This window comes from Mustela nivalis (genome assembly GCF_964662115.1).
Source record: "Mustela nivalis genome assembly, chromosome: 8".
Classification (NCBI taxonomy): domain Eukaryota; kingdom Metazoa; phylum Chordata; class Mammalia; order Carnivora; family Mustelidae; genus Mustela; species Mustela nivalis.
This window is the reverse complement of record NC_139027.1, coordinates 124,338,486-124,366,213: the sequence shown is the minus strand read 5'-3', so window position 1 is coordinate 124,366,213 and position 27,728 is coordinate 124,338,486. Positions and strand designations below refer to the sequence as shown.

General features: G+C 46.6%; 1 protein-coding gene across 1 annotated transcript; it reads right to left on the bottom strand.

Annotated features, from left to right (window-relative positions):
* Nucleotides 1-1,137: 1,137 nt before the first annotated feature.
* ACTR5 (actin related protein 5) lies at nucleotides 1,138-27,728 on the bottom strand. The gene is made up of 9 exons (XM_082746603.1): nucleotides 27,286-27,728; nucleotides 25,893-26,122; nucleotides 23,245-23,414; nucleotides 17,385-17,602; nucleotides 16,490-16,672; nucleotides 8,814-8,930; nucleotides 7,911-8,050; nucleotides 6,161-6,293; nucleotides 1,138-1,718 (listed from the first exon to the last, which is right to left on the bottom strand). Exons 1-9 carry the CDS (start codon nucleotides 27,682-27,684, stop codon nucleotides 1,461-1,463), a joined length of 1,848 nt encoding a protein of 615 aa, XP_082602729.1. The 5' UTR covers nucleotides 27,685-27,728; the 3' UTR covers nucleotides 1,138-1,460.

Below are 27,728 nucleotides of genomic sequence, written 5' to 3'. Positions count from 1 at the left end.
CCAAGGCTCAGCCTCTCGGCCCGCCCTTCACAGCAGCCTAACACCTCCTGTGTTCTGGTCTACAGGAACCCTGAGTAGGCCCAGCTACATAACTGTCGGGGCTTCCCTGCCCACACTGGGCCCACCCCAGGCACCCCCTCCCCCCCGGCAGGGTTTGGCCTCTGCGGTCGTGCTGACCTCACCACTGTTGCTCAGGCTGCTGAAACTGCTGACTGTGGGAGAGAGACCCCCAGGCCTACTAGCAGTTAGTGTGCTTCCTCTTCCTGGCGACGGGACAGGAAAACCTCCCTCACCTTCCCGGCAACTAGCCTTTCCTCACGGCTCATGCCTATCGCCGTCTCCTCAGTCTTCGGACTCTGGAGACCCTGGGTTGGCCCAAGTCTTCTTCCATCTCCACCACCACCACTGGGTCTTTAGTTCCTAACCCCCGAGGGCTGCAGATCTAGGAGATCGCCCCTGGAAAGCTACGCGAGCCAGCAGCTTCTGAGGCGGCCTCACAAGAGGCATGGAGACATGGAGGCTAGAGGCTCCATGGCATGTAAGTGGATAGATTCTGTGACAGGTCACTAGCGCCTCAGGGGCCTCTGGGCTCAATGAGCAGAGATGTTCCAGAGTTACAGTTCACCCCAAACGATCTCTACAAGAGAGAGGAGTCATTTGTCCATTTAAGATGAAGCTGCACGGGTACAGGGAATGGAAGGTTATGGCAAAACCGAGGCAGCTACAGGATTCACTTTTTCCAGACTCTTTCTTCTGAGAGGTCGAAGAAGTTAAGTAGCTAACAATCTTGTGGCTATGGAAAACATCTGCAGGAAGGCCTCACAGGGTACAAGAGTTTTCAGCAAGAAAGTATGAACAAACATTAGGCTAAGGCCTCATTTCTGCCCATTCAGAAATGGGCACGAAGCATGTACCTTATGGAGAAACTTTGTGCAGTTTGGTTACCCTCTTTGGGCCCTTTTTACTTATTTTAAGAGGAAATAATAGAAGGAAACATTTCCAGCTCCTGAGATCTCATGGGTGATTGCTTTGTTACACCAACATTACCTTTTCCTTATTCACATGTGAAAGGTCTCCACCTGCTGGACGTTCACACAATTTCTGAATAAAGTCAGATAAAGAGCTACATGGACAATATAAATTTTGAAGGATTTTTTAAATGAAGAAATAAACTTTTTACATCCTGTACAGCCCTGTCCTCCATTCCGTCTTCATTTACTGCTGCGGGAAGCTGAGGCCACAGCTCATCCTTGGTTCAGCAAAGACCAGAAAGTCTCTTCACGGCAGGAGCCCCCAGGTGAATGCAGTTCAGGAGGGTAACTTCCAGGGTCCCTTACTATTCTCCCCAGGAGAAATCCATCTCGCGGCCCAGCGCTGCCAGCAGGCTCAGGGAAGACCCAGCTAGTACAGCCACCATCCTCCACACTGGCCACTATGGCCCCAGATCCTGGGGGTGCCAGCTATGCCTGCTCGCCAGCACTGCCCCCACTGGCCGCGGAGCCTTTGCCAGGGGCCTGTGTGTCTGAGAAGCGTGAGGCCTGCTTGGGCAGGCGGATGGGGACATAGATGTTGGACGCACAGTGTTCCTTGAGGTACTCTCCCCCCTTCTCTTCATACTCTTTCCTGGTGATCCAGACTTCGTCATCGTCCAGGTGGTCCAAGGCCCAGTCCCGAGCGCCATACCAGGCGTCTAGCACGGGGTTGGAAGCAAGCCGAACCTGAAACAGAAAGAGCACTCAGCAGAGGGCCGTCTCCCCACCCGGGGCTCCAGGAGTGAGTGCTCAGCCGGCCCCGCCGCAGCCCCCTGCATGGTATCCCCAGAAATACACCCACGGGAGGGCCCTGGTGAGTAACTGCACCCTCCAAGTCCCTCTGAGCTGGGATGCCGCAGACTCCACAGGGCAACACGCAGAATGCCGAGCACGCCGGACTCAACTTCACAGCACCAATGGCTGCCAGTCACTTTCCGAACACCAGACCTGCCACTACAGGGCCAACGCTGTGGACCACAAGCAGTTAGCTGGAGAGAGGAAGTGGAGTGGGCGCTCCTCCTAGAGGAAAGGCCTTCCCGCCCCGAAGCCCACTCTGTGAGCAGAGAGAAGCAGGGGCTGACATGAGGTGGGTCTGGCCATGGTGACCAATGAGCCTCAGGAGCAGGGAGCAGAGAGGAGGGCCTGGGGCATTGTCCAGGATGCTGCCAGGGCTGTTTCCTTTGCTTATTGTCAGAGCAAGGCCATGGTCAGCAGCCCCGTGGGAGCCCCTCACCTCAGCTGACCTGACCGGAGCGGGGAACATCCTCTGTAGCTCAAACCACGCTTCCTGTTTCCCAGAGTCACCACCTGCCTTCCCAGGCCCCTCCCCTCTCCCTTCCCCAACCTCAGGAGCTCCAGGCTAGAGCAGGGGTTTCCTGAAGAAATGGGCAGGTGGTGTAAAGTAGAGTCAGCAAGCAGAGAGAGAGGCAGATGAAGCAGAGACACCTGCACGGACCGCGGGAGACCGACTGATGGGGCTGACGTGGAAGGGACTTGTAAGAAGGGAGCTGTCAATAAATTGGGACAAGAGCCCTTAAGCTCTGGCTCTGGAGCCAGGGAGAATGAGGGTAAGGCAGTGGGATACTCAGACTAAGTATTCAATGAACAGGAGCTAGCATCATTCACACTGAAAAAGCAGTAAGATACACGGACTACAATGGGACACCACACACACACAGAAGGAGGCTGGACATGAACCTCCTCACACAGAGAAATAGTAATTTGAAAAAAAAAAAAAAAAGAAGAAGAAAGAAAAGAAAAGAAAAAGAAAAGCACAGGTCACAAAACAAGCTATCAAAATCTTTTTTTTTTTTCTTGCTAAAATCAAACACAAGAGAAGAAAATGAACCAAATGTATATATTTAACTCACAGTGGCTGAACCACAGTGTTCTGATTTTTTTTTCTATCCTCATTTTGGCTTGGTTAAATTGTCTGAGATTTCAGTAATGTTTTTAAATGTTTTGCTGGGATTTTTTGGACTTATATTGAGTTTATTCTTCATTTCACTTTTAAAATACTACTATAATTGAATATTAAAACGCTCTGCTGTTTAAATAAACCAACAGAAACTTAAGGAAAGTATGTACATGTACACATCTCAGGGTCTTAAATCGTTCACGTCTGAACTGCTGAATACATAACCTAAATGCTGAGTATCAGGTTAATTCTGGCCGGACATGCACTTATCACATCTGCAGCTGAAAAGGAGAGGCAACGGCCGAAGGGACGGAGGCTGAGGCTGTACCATGAGGCCAAACCAGCTAAAAGAGAGCTGGGAAGAGGAATCTGGCAGCATTCCTACAGCTAATGGTCACAAAATAATTCACAGGACAGGCTTTTGTGATGGTCAAGAAACAGATCTTAAACATCCAATGATACGATGTGTCATCACAAGTCAAGCCCGCCAGCGTGCACCCGCGCACCCCTTCTGTACAGTCACCCACCCCTCCACTCTGCCCAGTCTCGCCCTCCTCCTGCCTCTCCCAACCACCACCTCTTTCTCAGTCTCCTTCATGGGCACACCCCGCCTCCCAAGGCCCTTAAATGCTGATGTTATGTAAGGCATAATCATGGACATCACCTATCCTTTTGGAGGTGCCCACTAACACCACCATTACGCTAGAGGATTCGAGTCCCCCCATCTGCCTTTCTCTGGAGCGCTCAGTGGCAGCCTATAAGTCACTGCTTTCCGGACATCCCACTGGAAACCCAACTCAACCCACCCCCCCAAAGTGGAACTCATTCGGCACCCTCGGCTCTTCCTCTCCCAATTCCTAGTCCAGGGAATGTTGTATTTGTCCCACCAACTGCCCAACCTAGGACCTGGGAATTGTTTTGGGTCCCACACTTTTCTCCCCAATCCAGCCTATTACTCAGTTCTCACAACTTCACTCTCTTAAGCTTTGGCACACGAACTCCCTCCTGCCCTCTCCCAATGTCTTCGGCTTACTTTCTGCATAGTCAACCAGTGACACTGAGCCAAGACCTAGGGCACGACAATTCACACGACAGTCCATCCTTCGCTAATGGAGGTGGGTCCAGTAAGGAATACAGGTAAGGAGAGGGAAGGCTTCTGGCAGATGTGACATCTAAGCCAGCCAAGGGAAACATGTGTATCAAGCTGGAAAGGGTATTCCAGACAAGAAGAACTAGCAGGTGCAAATGCCCTGAGGTGAGAAAACATGGCATATTGGGGAACAAAGTATAGGGTGGAAGGGGAAGTGATGAGAGTTATGCTGGAGTAATTCAAGGTCAGATCACAGGAGATACTGCACACTGGTAGAGTGAGGACTCAATCCTAAAGCCTGGGAGCTTCCTAACTGGCCTCCTGCTTCCGGTATTTCTCCTGATACGCCATTTTCCATGACAGTCAAACAGCTTCCTAATATTCAAACTGAATGAAATGATTCCCATGATTAGACTCCTTCACGGTCCCGGGGGGCCTAAAAGAACAGCTGTGCAAGAAAGAGTTAACCCACAGGACTGACGGCTTTTAAGGCTGTCCTTGGCTGGCACCTGCCAACCTGGACTTCCGGCAAGCCTCTACCACCGACTGGCAAAAGCAGATCACTGCTCCTGACGTCTGCATAAATCATGCAGCTTATGCTGAACACCTGCTTCCTTCCGGGAGTCTGGAATTTGGGTCTGTGCGCGGGCAGGGGATGCCTACATGATCGGCTCCCAATAGAAACCCTCAACACTGAGTCTCTAATGAGCTTCCCTGGTTGGTGACATTTCACATGTACTGTCACAGCCCACTGCTGGGAGAATTAAATTTGTCCTGTGTGACTCTGCTGGGTGAGGACTCTGGGTGCTTGTATCTGCTTTCCCCTGGACGTCACACCATGCAATTTTAATCTGTACTCAATTTGCTTTGCTTCCTTTCAAACTGTAGCCATGAGTAAGATTACAAGTGAGTACGATATGTGATTATATTGTATATACATGAGTCCTGTGAAATCATGGAACCCGGGGTGGTCCCAGGAACCCTCCCCCCATACAACAGCTAATGTATAAGTGTTCATTCTATGCAGGCCCTATGCTGAGCACTTGACCTGCACCAGCACAGTGAGCCAGCACAGTACTGAATACCCCTCTGTACCACTGACAAAACGAAGGCTTGGCAAAATCCTATAATGGTGGTGGTGAAGTAAGGACCAGAGCCCAGAGACGAAGCCGTGGGTGTGAAATACATCATGCAGCACAGGGGACCAAGGTCAGCCTCTCAGCAGGATGTGTGGGGCCTGCTTATCTCTCCACCACAACCCCCTCCACTCCTCTGTAGCAACTCTATGCTCCAGCCACACTCAACAGCAGCTCACTCCCTCAGCAGGCTTCTGGCCCCTGGGCCTTTGCTCAAGCTAAACCCTCTCTGCAATGCTCCCTCCATCCTACCCCATCCCACCCCACAGTGTCTAGATGGCACACACCTCCTTGTTCTAGGAAGACTCAGTTCCATGGAGACCTTCCTAAACTCCGAGATGGACAGGTGCCCCTGCCTGGATGCCCATCACATTCTGGGCTATCATGGCCTATTTAATTGGCTGCTGCCCCTTAGGTAGCAAGTTCCTTACAGCTAGAGGCTGGGTCTAGGACATCTCGGCATCTGCGAGGGGGGCTGAGACCACATTTCTTAGAGATCGGGGATTCAGCAGGCACACTATGAGGCACCCATAACATACAGAAGAAAAAAATGTTTTGAAAGACAATGACATGGGAAAACACTCATGGCGGGTTAAGAAATGCAGGTTACAAGGCAGGTTACACTCACATACAGAGAATCTGTGCAAGAGAAGCTTCGCCCTTAGAATGAGGGGTGGGTGAAGAGAATGACAGTATACTCTCAGCGTGTACTCCTTGTAGTCCCTGAATTTTACTAGATTTGTGTCTTTTATCAGTTAAAAAAAAAACAACAGAAATACATAAAACATGACTCCCATTCTGCTTTAAAAATTCAACATGCATCAAAGACCAGAAGAAAAGCCCCAGAAATGTTTACAGTGGCTATTTCTGGATGTTGGAACAGAAAGTAATTGCCCTCCTCTATGCTGTATTTATGACTTCTATAGTCAGAAAACAAATACTTAATGCTCTTTACACAACAGCTGGTTACGTGAACAAGCAGTACCTTAAAAGCAGACTGGAAGGGCCTCATCTCCAACAGCTCCTTCTCGATTCTACCTTTCATCCCAGGGTACATCATGTTTCCACCAGTGAGGAAAACGTTCTGAACAAGCAGGTCCTGAATGTCCTTGGAGTACCTAGGACAGAGAAGATTCCTTTTGGCATAGTCCTACAAACATAGAATCAGAGGAGAATGCCGATATAGACACCTAAGGTTTTTTGGGCGCCTGGGTGGCTCAGTTGGTTAAGCGACTGCCTTCAGCTCAGGTCATGATCCTGGAGTCCTGCACCAGGCTCCCAGCTCCACGGGGAGTCTGCTTCTCCTTCTGACCTTCTCCTCACTCATGCTCTGTCTCTCTCTCAAATAAATAAATAAAATATTAAATAAAAAAAAACCAACCAACCAACCTAAGGTTTTGGCACAGAACAGAAAACATCTGCACAGAGTGTCTTTAAAAAAACATTTCCAGGGATACCTGGGTGGCTTAATCAGCCAAGCATCCAACTCTTGATTCCAACTCAGGTCATGACCTCAGGGTCATGAGGCCGAGCCCCATGTTGGGCTCCATACTAGGCATGGAGCCTGCCTGAGATTGTTTCTTCCTCTCTCTTCCTCTAAAATAAATAAACTAATCTTAAAAAAAAAAAAACAACAACAACCTTCCATTTTTCACTTATAACTTCATAGGATTCATTGCCTTAGCAGGATTAGAAGTCTTGTATCTCTTAGCACACTTTGAAAAAAAAAAAAAAAAAAAACTGACTTTATGGAGGACTGATTTCCAAACCTTTTGATGAGGTCCAGCACCACAATCGAGAAACAGAACATTTCCATCACCCCAAAAAGTCCTGCCTCCCTTTTGCCGGCCCATTTTTCCAGCTGTGTGCTTTTCTTTTCCTTTTTTTTCTTAAATAACAGCTTTATCTTATACATGTTTGAGTACTTTCCCATTAAAACAAAGCTTAAAGCCACTCAAACACTGGCCACAATAGCTTTTCTTCCTTGCTAGGTGCCAGTTTTCATCCTGTTTCAACCGAGAGCAGCCAGAGCACTACAAATCATGCTCCCCACTTGTCCAGCTTGAATTGCAAAAACTCCCACCGCAGGAAAAGGCCTGTATAAATGGGATGGGGGAGGAGCAGTTTATGGAAGTGCAAACTCTTAAATAAAATGTCTGCAAGGAGAAAAGAAACTTTTATAAGCTCTGCACACTTTTAGGATATTTAAATATCACCAGACTTCAATAATGTCAAGGTTTATACAAAAGCCACCATGCATATCTTGTTGTGCTGCTTAAACATCAAAGCATTTCTTAAAGAACCTCAAATCAACTGAGCATTTACATTTTTAGAAAAAAATTACAGTGCGCCTGGGTGGCTCAGTCAGTTAAACGTCTGCCTTTGGCTCAGATCATGATCCTGGAGTCCTCGGACCAAGTCCCGCATCGGGCTCCTTGCTCACTAGGGAGTCTGCTTCTTCCTCTACCCTCCCCCGCCCCCAGCCTGTGTGCACATGCGTGTGCTCTCTCTCTCTCAAATAAATAAAATCTTTTAAAAAAGAAAAGAAAATTACAGAGCCTCCGTGATGTGCCAGGGTTGGGGAGAGCTAAAGAATACCATCTGAGCGCAGCAAGTCAATGAAAAGGAGGGTGTGGGGCAGATTTTCAAATAACCGACCATCTCATCTACCATTCATTGCAAAATCTGAGGAAACGGTTCTGGAAAATCCAAAGGAACAGAAGGCTCAGCCTCACCTGTCCAGGATGTACTGAAGGGTCTCCGCTATCCCAGCCTGCTCCTCCCCTATGAGGGACGGCTGGAAGATAATTTCTGGAGCTCGAATTCTTTCTGTCCCGACAAACAGCTGATGGTAGGCTGCCAAGTTAAACACGGGCTTTAAAAACCCAAGGTTTAGAAGATATTTTTAGGCCACAGTGACAAACATTCCAGTTGCCAGTTCCCTCAAACTGTATTTCTTGTGCCAACAGAGATTCTATCCTTCATTCCTTCTAGAATAACCTCTCCCCAACTCTCCTGATAGGAGAATCCCATTTCCTGTCTTTCTCCCACCTCTGTATTACAGATACCTTCAACTTTGCATCAGGAAATGGTCCCCGTGTTGCAGGGTAAGACAGCTGGGGAAGAGCAGCAGCAGGAAGGCCCAGCGCGGCCAGACCAAGCCTCCCGCCAGCACCCAGCTCAGCAGCCTGGGCCCCGCACAGCTGGGAAAGCACTCTCCCAAGTGAGCCCCAGACTCAGCACAGTCTGTCTGGCTGCCATTTGCCGGGACAGAAACGCAGGCCCAAAGGAGGATTAAGCACAATTACCATGTTTAAATTTAAATGAAACCAGTAAAGCTAGGTTTCAGGTCTAAAGTCCTCAATTACTTGCCTAAATATGTCTACCAAGGCAGATTGTTCCCCACAGGTTCACAATTTTAGTGCTGGAACCCCACTCCATTAATAGAAAAAGCCCTGACTTCAGATGTTTTAGTATTAGTACCCTAGCCCCCCACCTTTCTAGAAAATACAGCTGGAATATTTTTTTTTTTTTTTTTTTTGCAAAAGTATTCCTGAAGAAGCAGACTAGGCCAGAGACTGGTCATCTATGCCAACAGTTTCAAAGCAGAAGCTTGGTGTGGGCTCCAGCGGCCTGACCTGGACAGTGGTCACTGGCTTCTCCACTTCTGGGGTTTCCTCTGAAAACAAGGGTTCAAAATCATTGATGCTTTCCACATCTTCCAGAGACGGTTCAAGTTGCTCCAGGTCAGGGGTCTAAGAACAGAAGAAGCAGAACAAAACAGCACCTGTAACTTCAGGAGGCCTTCACTCTAACAGCTCACAGTCATGAATAAGAACTGGTGCTTCAATCCATGTCCTAGAAGTTTATATAAAAACTATAAAAAATTTTCTGAACTATTAAAAAGAAGAAAAAGACATGTGAACACAAGGATTAAAAGCCTAAAAAGCCCGACAAGGGCTTTTTGCTCCAGTCCCCCTTGGCACGTAAACCTCAACTCCCACCTTCTCCCTGGAGCCCTCTGGTGGGCCCAGGGCGGGGGTGGGGGGGGGCAACAGCCACCTGCTGCCTGTGTTAGGTGTAAGACCACACATGCCAACTCTGGGGGAGACAGAGCAAGAGCTGGTATCCTACAGAGTGGCCCAGCCACCAGCAAAATCAAATAAATCTCTTAACGTTTAATCGATTCAAGTGCCAACACTGATGGGCTTTAATAAGTAGTCCCTTATCGGCCAGTCCACTGTGGGGGAGACATGACTGAGAGCTGCTGAGGTGGCAGAGGGCTTTGGGACTGTGGTGCTTTCCTCTTCAGCCACAGCCAACCTGGGTGGAGCCTACACATGCTGACATCACTTCCAGTAGAGGGCTTAGGGTATACTGTAATTTTGACCTGGATGAAAGAATTTGGGCAGGGGATGGTGTGGTTCTAGGTGATACCTCTAGCCATCTATCGTTCTGCCATGTGAAAGGCAGAGTTCTACCTTCTGGACTCAAGGGGGAGAAGTTACAGGAAGAAATTCTATGCAAGAACGCTCTAGCAGTGACAGCTGTCGCAGAAAGGACTGTCTTAGGAGACAGTGTCTTGGGAGGACCCAAGCTGACTCAGGACTATCTATCCACCTGGCATGCCCGAGGGGAGGTCCCTGCCTAGAGTATGTATCCTCTGAGTCTGGCCTTATCCTTGGAGTCTGTGACATATATAAATTACCCATATAATTCAGAGCACTTAAATACAATTCTCTAGAACATAATATATTGCCAATGTAAATTAGCACTCAACCTCCCTTTTTTAAAAGTTTTTTTTTTTTTAATTTTTAGAGAAAGAGAAAGAGAGTGCACATGAGTGGGGAGGGGCAGAGGGAGAGGAAGACAGAAAGAATCCCGGGCAAGCTCCACATTCATTGTGGAGCCCGACAGGGTTCAATCTCAGGATCCTGAGATCAACCGACTGAGCTACCCAGATGGCCTTCAAACTCATTCTTAAACTCGGCAATGCCCTTCAACACTCCTCCAGCACACACACACCACAACAGTCATACGCATATATGGCTTATAGAATGGGGGAAATTGGGGGTGCCTGGGTGGCTCAGTAGTTAAGCATCTGCCTTTGGCTCAGGTCATGATCCCGGGGTCCTGGGACTGGGCCCCACATCAGCCTCCCTGCTCAGTGGGGAAGCCGGCTTCTCCCTCTCCCACTCCCCATGCTTGTGTTCCCTCTCTTGCTCTCTCTCCCTGTCATATAAATAAATATAAAAATCTTAAAAAAAAAAAAAAAGAATGGGGGACAATGTATCCTAAATTCTGTTCAATAAAGAGGATTCTACTGTATTTAAGGAGAGAGTAAACCCTGGAAATGACGAGGAACACTCCTTCATCTGAGACTAGAGAGCAGGAAGAGAGGGGCTGTTTGGGGCACAGGTAATTTAAGGACAAAAGGAGGTGGGTTGGGAGGCAAGAATCCATGGACCCTGCTCTCAAAGAAAGAGGCTTCTCTGCCCTGGCAGGGGCCGCAGAGCACTTGGGAAGGAGTGCCTCCCAGGAGGTCTGTGGTCTCTAATCTGGAAGATTCTCATCTCCCAGAAAGAAGCCCCACCCTTCGAAGAGCCTATGCCTGTTCTTGGCTCCAGGGTTCCAAGAGAGGATCAGAAACAGATTATGAAAACTCAGTCTCATTTGGTGGCTTGTCCTCTAGGACAACAAGCAACCAGGAGCGGTGCGGTGTTACAGAAAGAGGCGAGGCTTTAGGGTCACATCAGTCCAGTGCTGAATGGCAACCAGAGGGTCACAGTGGCACAGTGTGAGCCCACTTCCTCCTCTGTGAGTAGGGCGCACCCCTAGGGCAGTGGTGGGGTGAGAACCGAACTTTTCTTCTAACCAGGCATTCATCTTGGCCCCGTAAGTAATTTTTATAATATCAGGCTGGTGGCATTAGAATGTCACCTGTGTATTTAAAATAACTATAGGCAAAACTTGTGGGTCCTTCCCCCAAATAGTAACGAGTAAAGGCAAGCCTTGGGCTCTACGGGGTTCTCGCCTACCTTCTGCTCTACTCCCCAAATCCTCATCTTACTCATCCTCATCCCAACCTCCAGTGCTCTGACCTCTCTGACCTCCCTTGTGCACATAACCTTCCTCTACCCACCCAGAAGCCCAATCACAACTGCCACCCTCCACCTCTACTCTACCCACTCTGCGGCTCCAACAGCCACTCTCAAATCCTAAAGGGCACCACCCAATGCTCTTTCTACTTCTGCTCTGGGGTAGACTGTATTTTTCAAAAACAGTCACAATGATATCTTCCATCCAACGTGCTCTTTCTCAAGGGGACTTTGGCACTCCCCCTGAAAGAGGTAGGGTTTAGTTCCTCCCTTGAATCTTAGCAGAGACCTGTGAAACTCCAGCCGATAGAGTATCCGTACATGCAGTGCCATGAGACTTCCAACATGAGGTCATACAAGGCCACACAGCTCCCTTCACCTTGACCTCTTGAAACATTGGCTCTCTGGCTCCTCTCCCTTGGGAGCCCTTTCCTGGAAACCAGTTGCCATGCTGAGAAGCCCATGGCACATGGACAGGCCACGTGTGGGTGCTCGGGTCCACCATCTCACTAGGCCTGGCCTTTGAGTCATCCCAGCCCAGGAGCCAGCAAAGTGAAAAGCCCTCCAGGGCTCCCAGTCCTCAGATGTCCAAGTCTTGCCAGCTGAGGCCCCGGGCAGCACAGAGCAGAGATCCCTGCCACGCTCTGTCTGAATTCCTGACCCGTCAAATTCATGAGCACCAATAGAAAGACCATTGTTTTATGCTAAGTTTGGGGTGCTTTTCCACATGGCAATGGGTAAGTGAACTAGGCTTCTCATGGGCATGAGCAAGAGTGGAGAAAGTCCCAGCTGCCGCTGGTGGGCCTGTGGTCCTCTTCTGCTCCCCTGTGCATGCCCTAGAGCAGGTGTCTGCAACCCCTCCCAGCACTTCTCAGCCCCCTTCTGGTCACCACCGACAGTTCTCAGCAGCTCGTCTCAGGTGCTTCTATCTCTCCTGCATCCCACCTCTTTACCTATCCTCCTGTCCTTCCACGTTCCTGTGCCATCGCCCATCCGAGGCTAAGCCTGCCACCCCTGCTCTTAGAACACTCCCATCAACCCTGCTGCTTTCTCATCTCTCCTCTCCCTCGGCCCCTGGACCCCTAAGCACCGGCCTCCCCAATCATCTTTCTTTTCTCACTTCCCATGTGATTGTAGCTCCTTCCATAGCCGGGTCCTGGTAAATTCCACCTGAAGTCCCACAGAGACTTTGAAGATAAGGTGCTCAAACCAAAGGCACTCCTCCAGCCTCGGCCTTTCAGGAGCACCTCCGTGGGACCTCAGCGGGACCACAGTGAACCTGTAATTGGGTCACTTGGGTCTGATCCTCAGCACTACCTCTAGCTGTGCAACCCAGGGCAAATTTTTTCACTCTCCTAAACCTCAGTTTCCTTATCTGCCCAATGGAAACATCGTACTTACAGAACTGTGAAAACTCATCGAGGTGACGCTTGCAGAAATGCTCAGCTCAGGGTCTGGCACATGTCACACGTTCTATTAACAGCCACTGCCACTCCTGTCACCACTGCCCTTAAATGGCACTCAAATCCTTGGCTGCCCCCTCTGAAGCGTCTCCTCCACCCCATCCCCCTGGCTCCTCCCCCACCCCCTCCATCAGCTCTCCCCCAGATTGCTGCCACACATCTCTACCCCGCCTTGCCACGCCCAGCCTCACCCCTCCCTAAACCCATCATCCTAACTGCCACCAGCTCTTTTCCTAATTTCACGTCTCCTTGGATTCTTTCCTTGCCAGAGAGCCTTTGAAGGTGCTGTCTGTAGGCCAATAGCCAGGCGGACTGACAAAGACCTCCGTAGGCTGGCCCTGCCTCCCTGCCCTGTCCCACCCCCTGTACCGCACACCGAACATACGGTAATCCCTGCACGCGTGCTGCTTTGCATCTAAACATCTCCATCCATAATGTCCATCCCTGCTTGCTTGCTATCTACTGAAATCATATCACCCTTCAGGGCCCAACTCACATATCCCAATCCTTTCTCAAAACTTCACCTAAATTCCCACACACATCTACCATCCCACCAGACAAGCTTCATTAGCACCTATGTAGGATTCGATAGCCTTATTTTGTTAGGTACCAAGGAGCGCAGGAAATGTACCTTAATGGCATGCTAGTCCCTAGCATACCACGCCTACCACTGAGTGCTGAGCCCTGGGACACACCCTCCAATTTCCCTGGAATACAGGATTGTAAAATGCTTGAGTTTCAACAGGCTTCTTCAGCTACAGCAAAACCAGCATCACGCACCTTCACCTAGCTGTACTCAGAAGCATGCCCCCTTAAACATAACTTCTAAGCGCCACTAAAAATGACAAAAAGAGGGGCGCCTGGGTGGCTCAGTGGGTTAAAGCCTCTGCCTTCGGCTCAGGTCATGATCTCAGGGTCCTGGGATCGAGCCCCGAGTTGGGCTCTCTGCTCAGCAGGGAGCCTACTTACTCCTCTCTCTCTGCCTGCCTCTCCGCCTACTTGTGATCTCTATCTGTCAAATGAATAAAATCTTAAAAAAAAAAAAAAAGACAGAAAGATATTTTACTTATCCTAATTCGTAGGATTCAGAGAAATGAAGCTAAGACCTTCAAAGCCGACAATGGGCTATAGCGATCCTATAGAGAAGAGAGTCCTCTACCAGCTGGCTTCTCTCCCTCTACGGTTTGCCAGAGTCTCCACATGCACTGTGTGGCGTTCAGGAAAACAAACAGGCATTCTTTTGGAACTGAACAGAATGTTAGTTTGCCAAAGCACATCAGAGAAGATGCAGCATGGTTCCCTGGAACAATCTTGACTGAGCGGCCTAAGAACAAGCAGAGGCCGGGGCGCCTGCGGGGCTCAGGCGGTTAAACATCTGCCTTCGGCTCAGGTCATGATCCCAGGGTCTTGGGATCGAGCTCCATATTGGGCTCCCTGCCTAGTGGGGAGTCTGCTTCTCCTACTTCTCCCTCTGCCACTCCCTTGCTCGTTCTGTCAAATAAATAAATAAAATCTTAAAAAACAACAACAACAACAAAAAAGAACAAGCAGAGGCCAGCTCTGATCTTGGCTAATCAGGCAAGAGAACTTTCTACGTTAGGCTCATTGTGTTCTCCAACAAGCGATGATGCTCTAAAACTGTGCCCCCACCCCACCCCCGCTGGCCACTGCTATGCTTACAGTGACGGAAGGCTACCATCCTCTAGTCTAAGTACTTCCTTAGGAATGCTGACAAAGCCTATTCCTTTACAACATCCTCACCACAATACTTACAGAATAGCAAGGACTGGAACGGCCTAGTCTGTGGGGGGAAAAATGGATTTTTGAAAACACTGTAAGATAAAAATTTTGCCGGATTAATCCAATTTAGCCATTACCACTTGGACGGCATTTCAATATGAACTTTGATCCACATAAATCAATTCTCTCCATTCTAAATGAACTACACTGCTGGAAAACACTATAAATACTTTTGGAAAGGCAGAACTAGCCGGCTAGTGTTGTGGTCACATTTATCCCAAGAAAATTACTGTAACCCTGATCAATAACAATCACCCTCAGTCAATGCTGACTGACCCTCAACGCTTTGGGGACAGATCAACTCATCCAATTCACTGTATATAGAAAAAATACTGAAAGTCCAACATTTCCAAACCTCTCCAAGCCCAGAGAGAATACATTCCTAGATCACAGAATGAAGCAGGGATTTAATAATTACCTGCTATATGTATGAAGGAGTAGCTAAATCACAGCCTGTAACAAATGCAGAAAAGCGAACAAAGGGAAAACTAGCTCCTCAGCTGCTCGGAAATCACATTTTACAGTCCTTTGGGCTTTTCTTTTTAAATCTGAAATCCCTCGCCTGCCCGTGGCTTAGCGGCACATATCTGGCATAAAGATGCTAATGTCCGCCCAGTGTGTTAAGCACAACGAGAACTGAACATGGATGAATAGACAATAAAGGCAACATGGGTCTGGATCCCAGAAAACAGCTGAGAGCCGACGCACAAGCGGGAAACTGGGAGAGGCGAGCGAGGCCAGGCACACGAGCTCTGTGAGGCTGACCTGGGGTGGCACACAAGAGTAAGAAAGCAGTCAAGGTCCCTCGCCCCCACATCAGCCGTCCAGGAAGCTTGACTCGGGTCTGCTCTGACATGTATGACCTGCCGGCTGCTGGCCTCCGGGAGTCTCAGCGGTGGGAGAGCTGGAGATGGACGATGACAGTGCCAAGGGTGTGAGTGAGGCTCCAGCTGCGAGCCCGGGGCAAGAACACACCTCCTGCTGAGCCTAGGGCTCTTCTGAAGTCAGTGGCAAGCAGCCGTGCCACGCCCAGCACCAAACTGGGTTTTTCCATGGGACTGCCTCTTTCTAAAAGTACAGGTTTTAGAATTTAAAGAAAGTCAATTGAAAAACAACAAGCCACCTAGCCAAACTGGTTAATCCCAGCCCAGAAGTGTCACAAGACAATGAACAAGTCCTTCATCTTAGAACTCCAGAGCGGACAGATTCAGGAACCACGCACACGCTTGTTAACACTTTCTTTCAGTTCTAAAGCCAGGCGACCCAACTCGTGAGTACGGGTATGCAGAGCCCAGTGTGAAGGAGTGCATCGCCTGGGGCCCTAACACGGCCCTGCCACCTGCCTTTACTCCACATCCGCACTTATTAACAGGCCACTGGCAGGGAAGTGAGAAGGAAAGACAGAGAACACCAAACAGCTTATCCAACAGTTACTTTTAGTCCTAAAAGGCTGATCTTAAATCAACCCACAGATATTATATTAAGCTCGTCTCCTAGTTGCTGTAAAAAAATCCATCAACTATCACAAAGCATGATCCTTGTCCTTAGGGGACATCAAGATGGAAAAGAAGTAAGCGAAACATCAACCACAATATATTTAAGAAAATATCAGGAAAAAGTAGAAGGGAGTGTGTGACTGACCCCAAATAACCATCGAAGTCTCGAGAATGTTCAGATTCAAGATGGCAGCACATCGCAGGTGTGGGACTGTTCTTTCTACTTTACATGCACAGTTCCCCATCCCAAGGGGGGCCAGAAGTCTACAGGATAAAAGCCCTCGGGATGGCCCTGAAGTCGGTGCCATCTCCTCCCTGTCCACGTGCACATGGACGGCACTCACTGCACTGCCTTCCCAAGTGTGGTCACATCTCTGATGTCAGCCTTCTCCAGGCACCCCTCCCACCCTCAGGCTAAATGACCCTGTGGGACCCTCCTCCCAAAGCCCCTTGGCACCTCTGGCTTGCTGTCCACCACATCCACCTCGAGGGTGACTTCTGACTGGAGGATCTTCTGCTTCGCCTGCTCCACCGCCGAGCTAAGCTTCTGGATGTAGGACTGCAGCTCTTCTGGGGAGTCCATGTTCAGTTCCACCAGAGCTTTGTGAAACTGATCCATCTGGCCGTCCTCTAGAAGTTCCTGAAACCAGAGCAGTCGCAATTCATCTTCAAAGACGACAGGGCAATCATCAACGGTAAGGAAAGAGAAGTGGCTTGGAAGCCACACGGAAACACTACAGCAGGAGGCGGCTCCCAGAACTCCCCTAGCCTTCCCCTCCACAAAATCTCACCTCCCACCCCAAATTCACATGCTGCCCTCCTCCCCAGCTGTCTCTAGGCTGCACTATAGCAGCCTCAGCACCACCTGAGTAGGCAAAACTAATCTACGGTGACAGGTGTCAGTCATTACCTTTTGAGGGGAGACATGGGAAAGTTACTGGCTAAGAGGGGACACATGGGAGGTTTCTGGTATGCTGGGAGTGCTCTGGATGGCAGACACACGGGGTGTTCCATGTTGTGAAAATCCACTGAGCTACACACTTGAGATCGGTGCACTTTATAGCATGTGTGCTACACTTCAATTAAAAAGTTATAAAACAAAGGAGATGATAAGGCCAAATAAATCAGTGAAGCCAAAGGCCACAACTCTCTCAGAGACACCTGCTGCTCAGTGCACGGTCTGGGTCCCCTGTGCGGAGGAGCTCCACACTGAGCACCCTCAGCTCCTTCTTGACCCAAGGGGGAATCAGAGAGTCACCGCATTTCCTGGTGGAGGAAGAAGATCTAGGAAGACACCTTTCTGGGACTGCCTCATGCAAGGACTGGAGCCCCCTGCCGGGACACGCACGTACCTGCACGTAAAGCAGTCTGTCCAGCCGCTCCTGGTCCAGCTGCAGCTTCTCCTCCCGCCGGCGGGCGTTGAGCTCCTGCAAACGCCGCAGCTGCTGCTGCCGCCTTTCCTGCTTCTCCTCCGAGCTCAGAGTGCTGCCGAGGAGCTTGTTGGAAAACGGGAGCTGCATCTTGTGGACGTTGTTTTCATAATAATCAGGGCACCGCCATTTCTGCAGTTCTTCAAAGAAATAATTTTGGAAGTTACGGAATGGAAACACTATTAGCACAGAAATTAGAAAATCAATACCAGGGTTCCAGACGCAGGTAAGGTGGAGAAAGCCCGGGCCACCCAATCTCTGACTGCACCCCGTCGACAAAATGCAGCTGTGCCACCTGGACATAATGCCCACAGATCTGTTCTCAAAGAACTGGGATGTAAAGTTCGCCCAACAGCCACGATAGCAGAAGGAAACTAAGAACATCAGGAAAGATATTAGCAATAGAAAAGATGAAAATCTCATTCAATGTGATCGACTAACCTCCTCTTCAGTTCTTTAAAATATGTTTGACAATTCAAAGTGAAAAACCATTAAAATGGCTGTTGGGTTTCCAACATTTGTACATGTGATACATAAAACAACCCAGCATAAAGGAGAAAGGAGCCTCTGGGGTGCTAACACTGCCACATGCCACTCGAAGTAATAAACAAGAGATTCTAAAAACAGTGAGAAGGACCCCTGGGTGGCTCAGTGGGTTAAGCTTCTGTCTTCAGCTCAGGTCATGATCTCAGGGTCCTGGGATCAAGCCCCACATTGGGCTCTCTGCTCAGCAAGGAGCCTGCTTCCCCCCTCTCTCTGCCTAGCTCTCTGCCTACTTGTGATCTCGTTCTCCATTAGATAAATAAATAAATAATCTTTTAAAATAAATAAATAAATAAAAATAAAGTCAGTACGAAAAGTCTACTGATTATAATCTCAGGGCAGCAGTGCCTGGGTGGCTCAGTGGGTTAAGCTTCTGCCTTCAGGTCAGGTCATGATCTCAGGGTCCTGGGATGGAGCCCCTCATCAGGCTCTCTGCTCAGCAGGGAGCCTGCTTCTTCCTCTCTCTCTTCTTGCCTCTCTGCCTACTTCTGCATACTTGTGATTTCCTCTGTCAAATAAAATAATAATAATAATAATAATGATGATAAACATCTCAGGGCAACCACTAAAAAATTACACAGAGAGATACAGTAAAAACACAATAGGTAAATTAAAATACCAATACCAAAACAAAATTTTTAAATATTCAAATAACCCCAAAAGAACTAAATCCAACATATGAATAGTTAATTTTAAATGGCCTTACCAGACTAGTTAAAAGATAAAATCTGATACGATGGGTTAAAAAAAAAAAAAAAAAAAAAACCAACTATTAAGAAACTCATTCTGAATATAATGATATAAGTAGATTAAAAAGATGGAAAGACCATTCCATGCAAGCACTCAGCAAAATAAAGATGAAGTGGCTGTATTAATATCCAAGTAGACATCAAAGCCAAGAAAAGTACAAAGGATAAAAAGGGATACTGTATAATGATACTATATAATGATACTGTATAATGATAAAAGGTCAACTCATCAAGATAACCTAAGAATTCTAAATATTAAATTACCTAACAAAAGTGTTTTAGATACTTAAAAGCAAAAACTGACAGATATGAAAGGAGAAATAAAAAATTTACAATTACTCCTTGAGATTTCAAAACTCTTTACTGAGAGCTATAGCATGGAAAAGGAACAGGGACATAGAAGAACTGACCATCACCATCAACCAGTGAACCTAAACATCACAGAATATTCCACTCAACAGCAGAGTCCATGTTCTTTTCAAGGATAAATGGAACATTTGCCAAAGGAGACCACGCCACAGTCATAAAATAAACCTTCACAAGTTCCACTGATACGACATAATGAAATTAAAATATAAATAAATCACAGAAATACAACACAAGTATCTCCAAATACTTGGCTAAAAAACAACACCTTTCTAAGGGCAGCTGGGTGGCTCAGTTGGTTGGGCATTTGCCTTCGGTTTAGGTCATGATTCATGATCCCTAGGTACTGGGATCAAGTCCTACATGGGACCGCCTGCTCAGCTGGGAGTCTGTTTCTCCCTCTCCTTCTGCATCCCCCCTGTTTGTCTGAACTTGCTGTCTCTCTCAAATAAATGCATGGACTCTTTAAAAAAATAAAACACCTTATTTATTTTGCCTTTTAGCTTTCCACATCAACTATTTATTAAAATATCAAGTTGGATTTAACCCTTAAAACTTGAAGGTGATTTTTTTTTAATTAAATTTTTTATTTTAATTCTAGTATAGTTAACATAATAGCGTTAGTTTCAGGTGTACAATATAGTGATTCGACAGTTCTATACAACACCCAGTGCTCATGCAAGTGTGCTCCTTAATCCCCATCACCTATTTCACCCATCCCCCCACCTTCCTGCCCTCTGGTAACTATCCATTTGTTCTTGATAGTTAAGAGTCTGTTTCTTGGTTTGCCTCCTTTTTTTTCCCCTTTGTTCATCTAGTTTTGTTTCTTAAATTCTACATATGAATGAAATAACATGATTTATCTTTCCCTTATTTCACTTAGCATAAGTGAATGCATGTCATTGCAGATGACATGATTTCATTCATTTTTATGGCTGATAATATTCTATTGTGTGTGTATCTATGTGTGTGTGTACACACACACACACACACACACACACACACATCTTCTTTATCCATTCATCTATCAGTGGACACTTGGGCTGCTTCTATAATTTGGCTATTGTAAATAAGGCTGCTAAAAACATAGGGAACACATATCCCTTTGAATTAGTTTTTTTGTGTTCTTGAGATAAATACCTAGTAGTGTGATTCCTGAATCACTGGTGGTTCTATTCACTTTCTGAGGAACCTCCATGCTGTTTTGCAGGGTGGCTGTACCAGTATGCATTCCCACCAACAGTGTAGGAGGGTTCCTTTTTCTCCATATCCTAGCCAACACTTGTTTCCTGTGTTTTTTATTTTAGCCATTCTGAGAAACATGAGATGGTATCTCCTTGAGGTTTGTTTTTTTTAATATTTTATTGATTTATTTAACAAAGAGAGACAGATGACATATAAGCAAAGAGGGGGGAAGCAGGCTCCCCACTGAGCAGAGCCCAATGTGGGGCTTGATCGCAAGACCCCGAGATCATGACCTGAGCTGAAGGCAGAGGTTCAACCCACTGAGCCACCCAGGTGCCCCTCCTTGTGGTTCTGATCTGCATTTCCTTGATGGTGATGGTGAAAAGATGGTGATGCATCTTTTCACGTGTCTCTTGACCATCTGTATGTCTTCTTTGGAGAAATGCTTCCTCATGCCTTCTGCCCATTTTTAATTTGTTTATTTGTTTTTTGGGTGTTGATTTGTGTAAGTTCTTTATATATTTTGGATACTAACCCTTCATTGAATGTGTCATTTACAAATACTTTCTCCCATTCCACAGGTTGTCATCTAGTTTTGTTGACTGTTTCCTTCACTGTGCAGATTTTTATTTTGATGTAGCCCCAATAAAACAACACATTTCTAAATAATCAATGGTTCATAAAAAGAAATCTTGAGGGAAATTAGAAAAGATGTGAATTCAATAAAAATGAAAACATATCAAAATCTATCGAATGTAGAAAAGGCAATGCTGAAGGAGAAATTTGCAGCATTAAATGTTTATATTACAAGGAAGAATGATCTCATGATAATCTGAACTTCTATCTTAAGAATCTAGAAGAGAGCAAACTAAACCTAAAGCAAGTAGAAGGAAGGAAATAATAAAAAGACATCAATGAGATTACCTAAATAGTCCTATATCTATTAAACTGAATCCATAGTTAAGTCTTCAGAAAAAGAAATCCTCAGGCTCAAATAGTTCCACTAGAGAATTCTATCAAACATTTACAGGAAAAAAAAATCAATTACCTACACAATCTTCTTCAGAAAATAGAAAAAGTGGCGGCGTGGGGGAGATGCCTGGGTGGCACAGTCAGTTAAGCATCTGACTCTTGGTTTCGACTCATATCATGATCTCAGGGTCGTGTCAGGCTCAAGAGCTTGAGCATGAAGCCTCCTTAAGATTCTCTCTCCTGCTGCCTTTTCCCCACCAAAATCAATTAAAAAATTTTTAAAAAGAAGAAGAGGGAACACTTTTCAGCTAATTTAACAAGACCAGCATCACCATGATACCAAGATCAGACAAAGATCACATAAGAAAACTATAGACATAAAACCCCATAAAATATTACCAACTCAAATAAAGCAACATATAAAAAGAATAATATATCTGAGCAACTGGGGTCTATCACCCAACCAATCAAGGCTAGTTCAACACCCAAAATCAACCATTATAATCTTCCCTATGAATAGTCCAAAGCAGAAACACCATAGGATCCTATCAATTGGTGTAGAAAATGCATTTCACAAAATTCTAAATCCATTCATGATAAAAATACTTAGTAAAACTAGGAACGGAAGGGAATTTCCACAGCTTGATAAAGGACATCTGCAAAAACACTTCTCATTAACATCATATACTTAATAGTGAAAGACTATGTCCTCCACCACCTCAAAAACAGGCTCTGGGCACAAGACAGGATGCCCACTATCACCACTCTATTCAACACTGTACTGCAAGTCCCAGCCAGTAAAATAAGGCAAGAAAAAAGGAGAAAAAAAAAAAAAAGCAAACAGATTGGGAAGGCAGAAATAAAACTGTCCCAATTCACAGATGATACGTCTATAAAAAATTCCCAAGGAGGGGCGCCTGGGTGGCTCAGCGGGTTAAAGCCTCTGCCTTCGGTTCAGGTCATGATCCCAGAGTTCTGGGATTGAGCCCCGCATCGGGCTCTCTGCTCAGCGGGGAGCCTGCTTCCTGCTCTCTCTCTCTCTCTCTCTCTCTGCCTGCCTCTCCGCCTACTTGTGATTTCTGTCAAATAAATAAATAAAACCTTAAAAAAAAAATTCCCAAGGAATCTACAAAAAACTAAAATAAATTTAGCAAGGGCAAAGGATATAAGGTCACCACATAAAAATTAACTGCATTTCTATACATGAACAATGAGCAAGTGGAAACTGAAATGAAACAAGCAAAGAAAGGCGGAGGCATAAATCGAACAGAACATGTACAGGATTAATATGTCAAAAACTACAAAATGCTGAAGAAAGAAATCAATAAAGACCTAAGTAAATGGAAAGACCTACTACATTCATGGATTAGAAGATTCCATATAGTACAAAATGTCACTTCTCCCCAGTCTAGATTTAATATTAGATCCTGACTTATATTGTTTTTGGATTTTTAATTAAAATGTTGCTTCATATCCAATCTAATCCACAGATTTCATATACTTTCAATCAAAATCCCGACAGAACATTTTTGTAGATATGAACAAGTTAATCCTAACATCTATATGGAAAGGCAAAGGAAGTAAAATAGCCAAAGCCCAGGGCACCTGGGTGGCTCAGTGGGTTAAAGCCTCTGCCTTCAGCTCAGGTCATGATCTCACCCTGCATCAGGCTCTCTGCTCAGGGGGGAGCCTGCTTCCTCCTCTCTCTCTGCCTGCCTCTCTGCCTGCTTGTGATCTCTGTCTGTCAAATAAATAAATAAAATCTTAAAAAAAAAATTTTTTTTTTTTAAATAGCCAAAGCCCTTTTGAAAAATAACCCACATACATAGTTATCAGTTTACTGAATAGTTTAAGCAAATCCGAAAAGAGGGGATACTATAAGGCAGAAGAGTCACCATGGGAACAATTTAAGCCACACTCTCCATGTACAGTATCTACAAGCCACAGGCAAATGCCCTCTTCGTTACCTTCCACATAATCTTCAGCAACGTAGCTGTGCTCGTGCAGGATCTCCTCCATGCGGCTCAGAGTGATGGCTGCCAGGTGCCCAGGATACTTCAGCTGGAGGAGGCGCTGGAGGTAGCCAGCTGCTTGGCTTCCTCCCAGATTGATGCGTTTGCAGTTTTTAGCATCTAACCTACAATCAAGGAATGGAAAACAGCACTGACATTGTGGCAACGTGGAAGAAAGAACAGGAAACATTTTGTGGGGAGTTTGGGGGAAGGATAACAATCCAGATGAACAAAGAAGAAAAAGACCCACTGAGGGAATAGAAAACTCTACAGATGAAGGGACAATAAAAGGGTCCTCTTAGACAATGCAGGAAATCCTAGTCTACACACAGACACACTGGCATCTAACTTTCGGAAAGAGTCTCAGAAGGAAACAAGGTTCAATGGGAAGATTGTGTACTCCGAATTCAGACTCTTATGTCACCTGTCAGGCATTTCTCCTAACTGTGGTCCTTGTAGAATTAGCTGGGGGAAATGTTAAACATGCCAAATTCTCAGGACTCATTTCCTTTGGGGTAGTCCTGGGAATACACATTTTAACGAGCTTCCCAGGTAAACGTAGCACAGGCTGGAGTTGGAGAACCCCTCCCCTAGATAGTCCGCCTCTACTGATGTATCCACATTAAGTAAGCAAGCACACACTGCTTTACTGTGATCTCCTAAAAGGACCAGGTTCCTTTCACATGATGTGAAGGGGAAGAGAACCAGAATGATGACATTCTTAGTGTGAGAAATTGAGAGGAGCGGAGCACGAGGATCTTGCTGCACGGACATGCTGCTGTGATACCACAGCTTACCAGCAGATGCCAGTACAGAACAGGCTAGGCTCCACTGTGCTCATTTCTTAGCTTTCAGGTAAAATACTTTTATCTCAATATGCTATAAAACTAACAATGTTATTTTTAATTTCCACATATTCTGTTTACATAAAATATAAAATTCCATATACCAGGAGTATTCAGTAATGTATAAAAGAAGTATTATCAGGCGCCTGGCTGGCTCAGTGGGTTAAGCCGCTGCCTTCGGTTCAGGTCATGGTCTCGGGGTCCCAGGATGGAGTCCCACATCGGGCTCTCTGCTCAGCGGGAAGCCTGCTCCCCCCCCCCTCTCTGCCTGCCTCTCTGCCTACTTGTGATCTCTCTCAGTGTCAAATAAATAAATAAAATCTTAAAAAAAAAAGTATTATCTTCATAAATTTCTGTAGAAACTTTAAGAGAAATGACCACCTTCAGTCTCAATGAATTCAACAATTATTTTAACTTAAACATTCAGACTCTTTCATGGCTCACAAAATGCCATCACCAACATTATCTCATTTCATGCTCAGGGTAGCCCCGAAAAATCAGTTCTTCCCCCATTTTACATGTTAAGAAGCTAAGTGAAGAGGGCAAATAACCTCATCCTCAATAGGGTTGCAAACCCAGGCACTGGATTCCAAAACCAAGGCTCCACTCCCTACTTACATGCCCTCTTTATGCAATAAGAAATTATCTCAGGAGAGTACAATACTGGCCAAGTCTCTTCTCAGATAATAAAAGTCCAACTATTAAATGAAAACATGTTTAGAGGCACCTGGATGGCTCAGTCAGTTAAGCGTCTGCCCTCAGCCGGGGTCACAATCCCAGGATCCTGGGACTGAACTCTGCATCAGACTCCCTGCTCAGTGGGGAGCCTGATTCTCTCTCTCCCCTTCCCCCTGCTCTCTCTTTGTCAAATAAATAAAATCTAAAAAAAAAAAAGGTTTAAAAATGACAGAAATTGGTGCACCTGGGTGTCCCAGTGGGTTGAACCTCTCTGCTTTTGGCTCAGGTCATGATCCCAGGGTCCTGGAATCTCTGCTCAGCAGGGAGCCTGCTTCCTCCTCTCTCTCTGCCTGCCTCTCTGCCTACTTGTGATCTCTGTCAAATAAATAAATAAAACCTTAAAAAAAAAAAAATGACAGAAACTACTCTAACCTTTTATCCATCTTGGAAATACTTAATAAGTACCTCTATTATGTGCCAGGCACTGTATCTGAAAAAAAAGGTCTAAACAATCATGATTAAAGTGCTTTAAACAAAAAAATAACCTCTTAATAAAAAAGTGACTCCAGAACACAAAGATTATTTAAATTATTCAAATAATTTTTTTTAAAGATTTATTTATTTGAGAGAGTGAGCATGAGTGAGTGGGAGATGCAGAGGAAGAAGAGACTCCTTGTTGAGCAGGGAGCCCGGTGCAGGGCTCGATCCCAGGACCCTGAGATCATGACCTGAGCCGACGGCAGACGCTTAACCAACTGAGCCACTCAGGTGCCCCTAAATTATTCAAATAATTTATTCAAAACATTTTATGGAGCACCCACTCTATGTTAGCTATTTTGGCCATAATCCAAAATAGGAAAAATTCTAGAATTATGGATTTGGACCTCAAAGACCATCTACTGCAACTCCCTCCAGGAGGTCACAAAGGATGGAAGGTGAATTGACTCAATTGAACCAAGTCCGGAGGCCAGTTCACAGTTCAATACCTGTTCTTTCCATTTCAGCTTTCAAGCAGGCACCCAATAAATGTTTCCTGAATGCTTCTCAAAACAGCACTCAAATGCTGTCAGTGCTACTTACCTCCCTTCTAAGATGGGCAAAATATGTGTACACTGGTATCCAGAGGAAATGATGAGCCCACTGGACATCAAGTTCTTTGGCTTATTGTGGTAGAAGCTGAAGAGGCTGTCGATTCCATACGCAACCTTAGGAATCCCATAGCACTCAAAAAGAAGCTCAGACATCATTTGTCGAGAATACAGTGGGTTGCACACAGCTTCTGTCAAAACTATGGGATGATCAACACAGCCCTACTTTGAAAGAAAAGGGAGAACAAAGTAACAAAAGAATACTCTTTTTAAAGCATAAAAGAAACCAAAGTCCTACTGTAAAGACTGAACTTACTTTTGGTCTCCAATCAAAAACCTGACCAGAAACAACTATAAAACACTCATCTCATCTTTACTGGAAGCTGTTTTAGGAAATATGAAAGTAGGGTCAATTTAAGGTTATTAAGTCAAGCCCCATCCAAACTGTCAGCAAATCATGTTGGCTCCATCTTCACTTTACCTCCAGAATCTATTTGCTTCTACCAGATCCCCCTCCCTGGTCTCCTTCACCTAAGTCACTACCACCTCTCACTTGGGTTATTACAAGAGCCACCTTACTGGTCTTCTGGTTCTACCCTATAACCCATGCCAGTCCAATCTTCATAGCAGCTATAGTGATCCTTTTGGAACAGAAGTCATGTCCTTCCTTTGCTAATCGTTCCTCTTTCACAAAATTAAAAGCCAAATGGGATTTGCTCCATCACCTCTCTGACTTCCTCCTCCAATTACTACTCTCCCCTCATTCGGGCTGCTCTTAGGATTAAGGCACACTCCTGCCTCAGGGCCTTTTCACTGGCTGTGCCCTCTGGAATACTATTCACTCACATTCACATGGCTTACTCCCTCAAACACCTCTTTCAATCCTTGCTGGAACCTCTCCCTGAGTCCTGCTCTACCCTGACCATCTGAAAAAATGCAATCCTCTCCTCTCCTACCATGCCTTAGAATCTACTACTAAATTCTACTGCTTATTAGTCTGCCTTTTCATACTAGAATGTCTTTCCTTTCTAGATCTACAGCACAGGAAATTTTGTTACACTCACGGACGTAGTCTAGAAAAGTGCCTGGCACAAAGAAGGTGCTCAATACAGTTTAGTTAATAAATGAATCTGACAACAAACGAGCACCCAAATGTACGCGGCAAGAGAGAAGGAGCATTGTTTATTGTTCACTGCTGTACTCCCAAGAGCCTAGCCCAGAGCTTACACACGTTGGGCGCTTAAGATTTATTCGACTGGCTGGCTGAATGACTAAATGACAATGAGAACTACCATAGTGACGACGTCCTCTCCCAAAGCGGAGTGCGGGGAGCTGCGACCTCACCCCTCCCCTCAAGCCCAACCCACATCCCCCCACCGCTTCACCTGTGAGGAGACACCCAGGTGCTGGAAGCTGTAGTCCAGCAGCAGCTCCTGCAGCTCCAGGTTGACCGGTACGTTGCGGTCGAAGGGTGAGCGCAGCATCCAGCGCAGCGGCTCCAGGCTGCCCAGCGCGTTGCCCACCTGCGGGCCCGCCCCGCCCCGAGCCCCGCCCCGCCCGCGGGCGCACACGGAGCGGAACTGCAGGCGCGGCTCGGGGCCCGGGTCCGGTCCGGGGCATGCCCAGCCGGCGCGGGCCTGGAACGACCCGTTGTCCAGCACAAGTGGCACCGGCAGTGGGCCGAGAGCACCCGGGCCGGCCTCCAGCACAGGGTCTGGCGCGGCGCGGGCATCGCGGAACGGGAAGACGTTCGCCACCTGACCGGCCGCACCGGCCGCCGCCATTTTGGAGCGCGCACGCTGTGCCCGCCCCTCGCCGTAGCGCCCGC

Excerpts from the sequence above, each read along its gene's own strand:
- ACTR5 (XM_082746603.1), bottom strand. The coding sequence starts at position 27,684 with ATGGCGGCGGCCGGTGCGGCCGGTCAGGTGGCGAACGTCTTCCCGTTC. Across the intron at positions 26,123-27,285 it reads ACCTGGGTGTCTCCTCACAG|GGCTGTGTTGATCATCCCAT; the intron begins GTGAAGCGGTGG and ends CTTTCAAAGTAG. Across the intron at positions 23,415-25,892 it reads TTGCCCATCTTAGAAGGGAG|GTTAGATGCTAAAAACTGCA; the intron begins GTAAGTAGCACT and ends CCTTGATTGTAG.